This window comes from Neopelma chrysocephalum, unplaced genomic scaffold (genome assembly GCF_003984885.1).
Source record: "Neopelma chrysocephalum unplaced genomic scaffold, ASM398488v2 Primary Assembly neopelma1_98, whole genome shotgun sequence".
In the NCBI taxonomy this organism is placed as follows: domain Eukaryota; kingdom Metazoa; phylum Chordata; class Aves; order Passeriformes; family Pipridae; genus Neopelma; species Neopelma chrysocephalum.
In genome coordinates, this window is record NW_020897761.1 from 631,689 (window position 1) to 643,140 (window position 11,452).

General features: G+C 54.5%; 1 protein-coding gene across 1 annotated transcript; it reads right to left on the minus strand.

The window, feature by feature from the left end:
* Positions 1-2,101: 2,101 nt before the first annotated feature.
* KIAA0040 (KIAA0040 ortholog) lies at positions 2,102-11,026 on the minus strand. Its single transcript, XM_027694839.1, has 2 exons — positions 10,988-11,026; positions 2,102-5,326 (listed from the first exon to the last, which is right to left on the minus strand). The coding sequence occupies exon 2, from the start codon at positions 5,224-5,226 to the stop codon at positions 4,891-4,893; it is 336 nt and encodes a 111-aa protein (XP_027550640.1). The 5' UTR covers positions 5,227-5,326; positions 10,988-11,026; the 3' UTR covers positions 2,102-4,890.
* Between the last annotated feature and the right edge of the window lie 426 nt (positions 11,027-11,452).

The following is an 11,452-nucleotide window of genomic DNA, read 5'->3' on the forward strand; positions in this document are numbered from 1 at the left end:
ATCCAAGCCCTGGGCTGGAGGGAAGGAGGAGACTAATGGTGAGAGGAGAGGAAAGGAAAATTGCACTTGAAGTGCTTTGCAGGCTCTGTGCTAAGAGCATGAGAGAAGGACACAGGAAGGTGATGAGGGCTCTTTACTGTGAAGTGCTTTCTCCCTGTTGCCCACTTGTCTGTAGGCAAGGACAGGTTTCAGTCTGTTCAGTTAAAGGGCTCAGTGAAGTCATCAGGAATGAGACTGAGAGGGAGAGGAGGACTAATCTCACACGCAGGCCCTCTAAAAGTAAGTCTATGCTCTAAAAAAACCATAGGTGTGATTTTTTCCAGAAGCTCTTTCTTGTGCAGGGACAAAATATAATCCTCTCCTAGAGCTGAATCCCAGCTGGAAGAAGGGGATATTCTCTTAAGAGATACGAGCTTTGTATTTCAGAACTAAAGGCAAATGAGACACTTTATTTGCAATTTCTGAGAAGGGTTTACTTGTTGCTCCTGATTATGCGCCCTTCTTCCACCAGGAAGGGCAGTCAAAGGGGCGGCTGCTGGAAAGATATTGTGGGAAGTCAGTACTCCCGAACAGCCACAGGATGGCACCGTCTCTTCACGCTAGTGCAGGAAAAGCTTCCCCGTATCCAGCTGGCGTCTTCGGAAAGACCTTTTTGGGGTTAACGAGTCTGTGTTACAGCCTGAGAGGCTGGGACTGCTCAGATAATGCGGCTTGTTTGCCTTAAGGAACTGGCTGTTCTGGTTTTGAGGCTCAGGCTGGTGGTAGTCGATGGGTAGTTCCATAAAAATGTCACATACTCTTACTACCCTTGTTTTGCTGCAATAACCGGCCCGGTGACAGTAATGCTGGAGGGCCAAAATGTTCTCGAAACCTCTGCCTTGCTCTGAGATCACTTAAATTTTATATACTGGTTTGCAACACTCCCAGAGGCAGAAATTTGAATCCCAGAAGGATCCTCTCTGCTTTGGCGTCACTGTGTTAATGAGGATTGTCCTGTTGCTGGGTCCTACCAGCCAGGACCCGTGTGTTAAGACATATCTGGGACCCCAGAGAAATGCTGCAGGATTTACCCAGGAGGAGGAGGGAGAGGATGCCTCTTCCCCTGTGGTGTGATTTGGAAAGAAGACTCAAGTGTCTTACTGCACTGGGCACTTGGGAAGCATTGGTGTTACTTTTGGTTGCTGCTCTATGCTTTGTTGGCTGAATAAACAGTGGAACAGCCAGTTCCACTTTTCCAGCCAATTCTTTCCTCAGAGAGGGATTTAATGGGCCTCTATGTGGAGGTGACTTTTGCTTCCCCTCAATCTCTGGAGTGCTCCAGGATGCTCAACCTCACCTCAATCCTGTATATTTCTAACCTAGGATGCAGAGTCTGTCTTTTCCCTCTGCAGCCCAGGCTACCCAAGAACACCTGGCCCTGAATCCCACGTCTGACATCTGGAGAGAAGCAAAGTGTGCACTGCTCCTTCCTCCCCCCAAAAGTGTGCCTTTGCCATTTCTAGCTGCTCCTTGCTGTGGTCCTGCATGCCTCTGACACCCAGCCTCAGCTCTGGAAGGTGCAGCTTGGTGCCTCATCCAGGTGAGAAGCAGGTTTTTAATTTCCACCCTCGTGAAGGCAGAGCTCAGTGGTGCAGGATTTGGAAAGGCTCTGCCCAGCAGAGCTGTGTGCCTGGTTCTGGGACTTGCCCAATACAGACAGCAAGCTGCAGACACTTTGTCTGATCAAAACCAACTGGGGTTAAGCAGCCCATGCTGCTGATCCTCTGCAAGATAAAAAAAAACCCTCTGCAGCCCACCTCCTGCACCACAAACACAGCTTTTCTTCTTCCCACTACTTTTCGCCCTTGAGTGGAGGAGCTTGGCTGTGCTCATTAACAAGGCAAGGCCACTCGATTAAGTTGAGCTGTTTCTTTAAGAAAACGTCTCTGAGCTGCACAGCTGGCTGCAGGCAGAGACTGCACAGCCTCTGCCTGCTGAGCTCTCTCTGGCTCTTATCTAGGGCCAGGACACAGATACAGGAAAGATCTCCCCACGAAAATAAACACGACCGAGAGATAGAGACACAGCGTTTGTTTGCAGTTTAAGAGCAATTTATTTTTAGTTAAAAAAAAAAAATTGCACAAAACTCGTTTTGTTGTTCCCCCCCTGTTGCACGGACTTGTTTAGGCAACTTGAAGGCTGATACTGAAATGCAGTTGTGGGAGGCAGGGTGGAGGTGTCTGGAGAGTGGGGGCTGTACAGCAGAGTTTGTCTACCGTGCACCTCTGGAGCAAGCCCCAGTGCTTTTTTTGGGTGGGGAGGCTTGGACCATCCACTGGTCAGGTGGATCAGGTCAAGGTTGTATCCTGGTCCCTCCCTGCCCAGCCTGGTGGTGGTTTGAGTGATGATTTTGGGGAGCTCTTGAAATTCAGACCTGGCTCTGAACTCCCCAAAGCCTGGATCTGGAGATGTGTGTGATGTAACACATTTTCTTGGCAGTTCTCTGGTTCTTGTAGGAATTGGTTGCCCTCGCCTGAAATGTTACCCGCTATCCCTTCTGGAGAAGGACCTTGCTGCAGGGAGCCCTGAAAAGCCCAGCACCTCCACACCAGGTAGGCTGTGCTCTGCCAGTGCTGGCTGCCTCCATGCCCCTGCTTGTTTGGGAAACTTCTGGCCACCCATGGTGTTTCCCTTTACTCTGATTTTTTTTTCAGTTCCTCCAGGCAGCACCACCCTGCCTCCAGGGCTGCTCGTGCCTCTGGATCGCAGCAGGAGCACCTGCATGGGCAGCATTCCTGCCCACAGGAGGAGGCTGCTTTGGCCACCCGCTGAGCACGGAGGCAGTACCTGGCTGGGGGAAAGGAGGGAAGGAAAACCAATATGAGCGCAGTGCTAATTCTCCAGGATCCTGGCTGGACTGGGTGTTTGGGACAGAGACCAGAGCCATTCCCGCGTGTAATCCTAGGATTACATGTGGCAAATCCTAATTTTTTATACCATTATACGTTGCTTCCTGTTTTGGAGAAGAAGGGACTTGCTAATTTCAATGGTAACAAAGCAAGCTGGAAAATAAGGCACATATGGGGTCAATTTAAAGGGCTGTGCGAGGAGGAGGCTGTTCCCAGCACAGCCACACGCAGCCAAACCCCGTGACGTGATGTGGCCATCCCGGCCCTGCCTGCGTCGGACAAAACAGGCTGTGCTGGGACTGGGTGGCACAAGCAGCCGCTTCCAGGCGGTGGCTTTGTCCCCTGGGCCAGGGGAAGGTGGCCCTTGCCTGGGCTGGAAGCGGTTGTGTCCGGCAGCTCCGTCCGGGCTTGCCCACGTGGGTTTGGCTGCTCGTTCCCCAGATGTCTGGCTCTGCCTGGCAGCTCTGCTCTGCTCCAGCAGCTTAGGAACTGAAAGGAAACGGAAGGAAGGCATCCAGTGTACAGACAGGGCAAAAAACAGATGTGGTGAGGCTTCTCGTCACACACACGCATCTCTCGCTGGCCAAACAAGCTGGGGGAGACAGAGACTGGTGGAGGGGAAAGACACAGGAGACTCCCAGCCCACGGGTGGGCACACGAGTCTAGAGGAGCAGTGACAAAACCCCAGCAGGGGTGAGAGCTGTGGGTGGTTCCATTAGCTGCTGTGCCCTGCTGAGCCATTGTTCCAAGGGACATGAGGATGGACAGGGGTGCAGGGTCCAGCTGTATGATGCATCCCTGGGTAAGGGATGACTGTGGACATGGAGTTTACTTTGCTCCTACAACACATTCCAAATCCCAGAGCTGTCCAGCCTGACAGCTGTAGGGAAGCCCTCAGTGTGGCACACAGAGGTGCCCACATGGCATCAGCTCGTGGGTCTGTGTGTGTCTCCTGCGTGGCACAAGGGCTGCAGGGAGAGGGGACGGCTGAGTGTGCCAGGACAGCGTGTCTGCTGCTTCAATACCGCTTCGGTGTGCCCGGCCCTGCTCCAGAGGGGCCTTTGGTCCTGCTCTTCTTTAGTAGTCATTCAATAAATAACTCTAATGCCCGTAGCTAAGCTTTTACACAGCCTCAGCTTGTGTTTCGGCTCTTGCAGTAGCGTGGTGGGCTCTTTAATGGCAAGTTTGTATAAAACAGTTTTTCAAGGAAGGGGTTTTTTTAAGTGCTGGTGCAAAAGGGCTGGTCTGGCAGCCTCCTCTCTCCTCCCTGCCTCTAGCCTGGGTGGCCAGGCATCCTTCTGCTGTGCTGCCTTAGGATGGTGTCGTGAGGTCTCTAAGTTGGGCTGAGGGCATCTGGCTTCAGATGCTCTCAGGTGCCTTTGGTTGGGTAGCCAGGGAGATGGCACATCTTTGAGCTGTGGGGTAACTCGGCGCTCGGCTCTCTTTGCATCTCCAAAGCGAGCTGGGTTTGGACAGAGCCCAGACAGTCAAGCTGTGCCATCCCCACAGCAGGGCAAGCAAAGGAGGCGTATCTGTGCCTGCTTCACTCGTGGCTGTCCATGTTTGAGCAGGGGGAGCGTGCAGGTGGTCTTTGGGTGCACGTTGTCCTGCGCACCTCTGTCTGTGCCACGGTGCCTGTGCTTGCATAGGAGTACAGAGGGAGAGCCTTCCCCCCGTTCCCTGGGTGCCAGCCCAGTGAGTGTGCACTGTGCTCGTGGCAGGAGGCACGTAGGGCCTGTAGCAGGTCACCCTTGCATGCTCACCTGTCCTTTGCAGGGGTCTCTGCCCCTGGGCACGGTGTCAGGGTAGAGGAGAAGGGGCTTGTATAACCTGTGCCCGACTGCCTTGCTCTCTCTGCTGGCCCTTCAACACGCTGGGCTCAGCCTCTGTCGAAAGTCACCACAAAGTGGCAGCAGCTTTGGCATCTCCCCGCCCCTCCTGGTGCACAGCTGTAAGGACTGGTGGCATCTCAGAGGAGAAGGCCTGAACACCCTCCTGTCTGCTAGATGGGCAGGGAGGGTCTCTTGTCCAGCAAGAGCAGCTTGGGCTGAGCCGAGATCCACAGGTCCTCTTCATCCTGCTTCTTCTTCTTCTTCTTTTTCTTCTTGTTCCTCTCGGCGTGCAGCTGCCCGTTGCTGCTGGGGCCACCTTTCCTCGAGCCTTCTCTCCTCCGTCTGCAGAAGCAGCAGTGGCAGCAGATGAAGATGAATGCGATGAGGACGACCAAGGGCAGGCCCAGCAGCACGGCCAGGCAGACGGTGTTGAAGATGCCTTCCTCATGCTTGGTGCGGATGAGCTCCAAGATGGAATTGAAGAAAGAGCTGATCTTCTGCTGCATGTCGGCTCCTGAGTAGGCTGCTTGCTCTGCGAAGGTCCCTTGGGATACCTTCAGCTCCTGTAAGCAGCTCGTGGGCTCCACAAGAGTCCTGGGATGGTGCCTGCAGAGACAAGAAACTACAGGGATCAGGTGCCTGCTCCCTCAGCAGTTTTCTCCATGGAGCTGCCAGCACAGCCTAAGCCTCAGCAGGGTAAGATGTCTCCTGCCTTAGAGGGGTCATGGGGGATGGACTGTGCTGCCTGCCACGTTCCTTTGGGTTTCTCCATCTGAGAAACACAGCCTTCTATATTCTAGGATTCTTTTTTGGTGGTGGGGATGGACAAGGAGGGCTTTGGGCATCCCTTCTTGCCTTGGCATCTGGCTGAGCACAAATCCTGCCCCTCTGCTCTTACATCTCAGCCCTCGCTGAGCACCAACAGCACCGAGCTCTTATTAGCCCTTTGTAGGGCTTGTTCCTCAGCAGAGGAAATACTTCTGCAGGAGGAGCTTTGCTGTCTAGGAAGGGACTTGCCTGATTGAGGTAAGGGACCACTCTGGAGAGCAGTGCTGCCATTGGAGCCGAGACTCCACATGTCTCCCCTTATCTCCAATTCATCCTGGGACAGGGTATCCTTGGACAGACTGTTTCTCATGGGCTGGGATGGGCAGCATAGAGGCAAGGAGTGCCTGTCCCAGGCACTATGCAGGGTCGTGGTCTGGTCCTCCTGCCTGGACACCCAGGGCACTGCCAGCAGGTTTGGGGTGGGAGCTGTGGTTAAACCACCTGGATTTCTGATGAGAACTGTGGTCATGGGACTCACAGGCAGCACTCAGGTGGGTGGACCCCGATGGGCTGCCTCCCTGCACCCAGGGCTGCCTCCCTGCACCCAGGGCTGGCCACAAAGGCGGCAGCAGGGGAGGATAAGGGTTGGCTGGGGATGGAGGAGCTGCCGCCGCCGTGCCTCACCTGGGAATTGCTCCAAGGGTTTGGGTAGGGCTGAGGAGCATTTCTGTGGCCTGACGTAAGGTTTTCCTCTTCCCTCAGGGAGGGAGAGGTGCTGTTGAGTGGCAGGGCTCCCAGGGAAGCCCTCCTGCAGGGTCAGGGAGCTGCTGCCTCTGCTCCGGCTTTCCTCCTCCCCTGGGGCCAGGCAAAGCTCCCGGGGGGTCTGAGTAGGGCAGGGGGCTTTGTGGGTGAGTCTGCAGTTCTGGTTCAACACAGGGGTCACCAAATTAGAGGCTGTACAGATGAAGAGCTGGCAGGGGCAGTATCAGGCTCTAACACCCTGTTTCACCCTCACTCAGCATTTTACATCGGTGTCTTTGCCAGCCTTTGAGATTCAAGCCCCGCAGCCTCTTGAGGGAATGCTGAAATCCCCGTGTGCCCAAAAGGAGAAACTGAGGTGCAGTCAAAGGAAAACCAACACTTCTATGTAACAAAACCTCAAAAGGTACAGCCTGAATTCCAAAGGTGTCCCAGAGGGGTCGCTCCACTTGTCCCCTGTGACACCAGCTCCTTGGCTTTCCCTCGGGCAGCTCTCTCAGAGCTTGGGGGAGGGCTGGGGCTGGTTCCAGCTAAATCCTCCTTGTCCATAGCACTGCCCTTCCTTGGTCTGCATGCATTTATTCCTGCTGTGGCACCTGCTAAGGGATGCTCTCTTGTATGGAGCGTTTTGGGATCCTCCAGTTCACCCAGCCAGCACACGCACTGTGCATCCTCCCCCTTTGCTTTGCAATTACACCACGCTCCTAACGAACTACCAAGCCACCAGCCTCGCCCAAAAAGGAACCACCAGTCCCACCCTGCCCTAACCACAGCCCTCGTGCTGCTGCTGAGGCAGGAGATGCTGGGCAGCCCCCAGAAAGGTGGCTCCCCAGGGAAAACCTGCCTTTGGAAACACTGTCCTGGGACCTTAAAAGCTGTGTGGGGTCTTGTTTCACCAGTCACCCCTGGCTGCTTTTGGACCTGACTGCCAGGACCCCAAGAGCTGAATCCCCCAGCAGAGACACCGAGGTCTCAATCTGGGATTCTAGAAGTGCTCAAATCCTGTTAGAAGTAAGGGGTTTATCCTCCATGCCCCTCACAAAATTTATTGGTTTGTTCTGCACAAGAGTGCAGCTGAGCTGGCCCCAATTAGCTGGTGGTTTCTTTTTTGAACATGAATTTCTGTGGGTGCCTTTTAAAAAACCTCTCATTTGAGATTTACCAAAAGAAATGCAGCGCTCTGGGAGGTGGTTTGGCCTTTGGCTGAAAGAAGTTTATTATTATTATTATTGCTGGATTTTTGTCTAGTCTGCTTGCATCTTTCAGTTTCTGTTTGCTAGAAAAGGAATTTATATATATATAAACACACATACAGAGTGGGGTTCTTTGGGAGGTAGACAAGCACAATGGCTTGCACTCAGGAGGAGGAACGCTCTTGTGAGAGGCAGAAGAGCCTTTTCCACCCAACTTCTGTTGCTGAGCAGCTTCCCAGCCTTGGGAAAGCAGCTGCTTCCCACATTCCCTCATTCCACTCAACAGAGGACAGTAATATCATCACCATCCCCACCTGAGAAATCATGGGCTACCACTCAGAGACTCAAATCCTGTCCATCCTTTTCCTACCCCCTGCCTGGAGCCAGTGGAGAGCATCCCAGATCTGCTTTTGCTCACAGAGGAGATAAGCAAGAGGCACTTCTTAAAGCTGCTCCCTGTCCTGACCTTCATCCTCTCCGAGGCTTTTTTTTTGGGCAGCTGTAGTAAAGGTTAAACTGCAACACAAACAAACAGAGCAGCTTTTCCTCAGCCTGAATCATCCAAGTGGTGCAGGTTTGCCATTTATCCATAAATACCCTGACAGCTCATTATCCAGGCACGAATACTGGACGCCTATGATACACTTGACTCCAAAAAAGAAGTCAAAAAACCAAACAACCCCAAAACAACAACCGCCTTAATTTCAGACAAAACAGGATGTGCAATTTTATTCCTGCGCAGAGCTGCTTTATATTTATTGCCTCTAAACTTCTGGGGAGGGAAAGAGGGCTGGAACTTCCTTTTAAACTTGTAATTAATTGTTTGCAGAGGAAAAAAAGCAAAAAAAAAAGGCAAAGCCCTTTGAAATGTTTCCACTTTAAACCGGAGCTGAATGTGCCGCAGAGGCCCCAGCTGTTTGTTCCTGGGAAGTGCCCAGCTGGGGACGTGTGGCCACCCCAGGCCAGCCCGGATGTGGCTGAGCATCCCTTGGAAGGGGAAGGTGGAGGTACCTGCCACCACCCTGAGCAAGCAGTGCCCAAACCCCAGGGCCATCTTCCAGCATGGCCATGCAGCTGCTTTTCAAATGCTTTTTCTTTTTGGTGCGTGCATCGCTTTTTGTTTTGTAGATGAAGGGATGTCTGTGTGCTAAAGAAAGGAGTTCTTCATATTTTAAAAAAAAAAAAAAGGTGGGGAGGGGAAAGTAGAAAAACTGGTGTCTTTGGAGCCGGCAGCTCTAAGGGCAGAGGGGTTACCCAAGGCCACCCACTGCCAGCTGAAAGCCCGAGTGCACAGTGAGGAGCTGCATTTAGGAAAAATCCGTGCTGCTGCTCAGTTTGGTGCGACAGCAACATTTCCCCTTAGAGAAGGGATGAACGGGGACAGCTGCCTCCACACTGTGGTCCAGGATGGGTGTGGACCGCCAGCCCAAAGCACATGGAGCTGCCACTGGGAGGCCAGCTGGGTTTTGGGTCAAGATATGGGCCAAAGAAACAGGGCCAGGGAGGCACTGGGAGACAGGGCTGTGTCTTAGGGAGGGCAGTGAAGCGCCCTGCTAAATGAGCTCTTTGTTTTTGGGCAGCCGGTGCTGGCAGAGTCAGGGGAAAGCTGACATGGAAACTCGCTTGGGAACTCCTGTGGCGAGGGATGGACGGCTCCGCCTGACAGCAGCTCTGCATGGTGAGGCTCTGTGCCACTTGTGTAAGTTTTAATCCAACACGAGGTCCTTTAATCCATGTTGGCTTCGAAAGAGCCAGTTTGCAAGGGTGGGGAGCATGTGCCACTCCTCCGGAGTTACGGGCGGCCGTGGGTGGAAAACAAGCTCCCTTTGAGGGCTGGTTTGCGATGGCACCGCAAACCGTCGGAGGCGCACAGGGCTCGCCTGGCTGAGGGGAGGGGTAAAGGCTGCCAGCCCGAGTGTGGGGAAACCAAAACAGAGGGGTTGCCTTGGCAATGCTGGCTTGTCCACATCCTGTGCACTGCAGAGCGACCGCAACCGGGGATGGAGGTAGAGTTTGCAGAAAAGCTGCAGTTTGCTGGAAACTGCTACGCGGGGTCACCATGGCAGAGGGGAGAGAGCTAGACGTGTTTTAGGACCTGATTTTGCTGGTTAAGGTCTTTAGGCTCAACCCTCAACAGGCTCTTATGTTTGTATGAATTTCCCTCCAGCCTAACAAAGCTCAACCTGCTCCTCTCAGCTGAGATGCTGCCTGGCTCAGGCTGCTCTGAGGTGCCCCCTGCACCCATGGTGAGAGCAGGGGTAGCTCCGGGGGACAACTGACAACTTGCTAAGTAGTGCAGAGCAGGAATCACGTTATTAATCACAACCATTTCCTTCTGTTACTGGCTTTATGTCAGCTTTATACCGACTTTCCATGGCACTGACAGCTGTGGGTCAGTCTGGGAGAGGCTAATTTCTCTGTTGCAGCCTGTGAGCTCCCTGATACACCCAGCAGAGACACAGCTATGCTGTCACACGAGTGGCATCTATTTTCCCCACTTGCACCTGCAGACTTAAAGGAAAACTGGATGAAACCTGACACCGAGGGTGTGCAGTTTCCTTAGCAGGGATTGCACGTTGCTGTTTCGGAAATGGTGACTAAGAAGAGTTTTGCCGTCGATCTCCCAGAACCCACAGCAAGCTACGGAGACCTTCCTCAAATGTAAAAAGCAAACACGACCAGCTCATTCCCACCACCATCAAACCTTCCTGCCAGAAGCCACACGTAGATTCTTTCATCCCCTAAGGGGAGCGATTTGGAAAACTACTGATACGGATGTTGGATAAGAGGGTTAAAGTGAAACTATTTTGCAAGCTGCTGCCTGGAGCCCACTCGGCATCACCGGCTGCACAGGCGCGGCTGCCGTCGGCCCGGGATCGCGGCGGCTCTGGCCAAGAGACCAGCTTTGAGTTTAGGTGAGCGCCACTGTCACCCCCGGCAGGACCGGGAGCTCCTCTGAGCCGTCCCGGGCTCCCCCAAACTACGGTACAGGCAGAGCAGGCGGGCAGCAGCCCCCACCCCTGGCCCTCGCTGGGGTGGATCGCGTGTGGTTTTGGTCACAAGAGGCTCAGAGGGCCGTCGGAGAACTTGTGGCTGCCCCATCCCCGGAAATGTTCAGCGCCAGGTTAGACAGCAGGTTGGAGCAACCTGGTCTGGCAGAAGGTGTCCCTGTTCCACGGCAGGGGGGTTGGAACCTGGTGGTCTTTAAGGCCCCGTCCAACCCACACCGTTCTAGGATTCTGTGCTGTTCAAAATGTGTGGATGCAGCCTCCAGCTCCGGTGCCCCGAAACCCCGGTGATGGGCAGGCCGCCCCTGACACACCTTCCCTGAGAACTTGTCGCTCCTCATCGCCATTTCCCCAGTGCCACCGTCCCCACCGCCCCTGCCCAGGTGCCCACCCCACTTCACCCCGCGAAGAGTTGTCCTTAAAAACTTATTAAAAAAAAAAAAAGAGGAAAGCCGTGGATTTGGGTAACGCAAAGCCAAGGATAACGCCCAGGAAAGCCCAGCCCTGGAACCCCCCTCCTGGGTACCCCCTCGACTTACCTCTGTGCCGCAACCCCGTCCCGGCAGCTGCTCCGGCGGTCGGAGGAAATGGGACGGCCCGTCCCGTCCCGTGGAGTCCCGCCCGCCCCCGCCCCCGGCCCGGCCCCGCCGCCCGCCCGGCCCCACCTGGGGCTGCCCCCCCCGCCACGGCCCCGCGTGTCCCATCACGGAACCCCAAAACTGCGAGGGGAAGGGGCACACCCCAGGCGGTGCCAGGCTGGGGGGATTAGGCTGGGAGAGAGGCGGGGAGGGGGCACAAACCGGCCCCGAAGCTGCTGGGGAGAGGGAGGGAACCAAGTGTTTCCCTCGCTGGGCTTTGGTGCAGCGCAGGTTTGCCAAGAAGCGTTTTTGGAGGACAGCAGGGAGGGTTGCGGGGTGGCGATGCTGCTTCTGTAGTGGGGAGGACAGGGTAGAGCTCCAGCTCCCCAAGAGCGGTGACAGGAGTGCCACTCTGTACCCTGTCAC

What these genes read in the sequence shown, in the direction of transcription:
- KIAA0040 (XM_027694839.1), bottom strand. Translation starts at nt 5,226, where the DNA reads ATGCAGCAGAAGATCAGCTCTTTCTTCAATTCCATCTTGGAGCTCATC.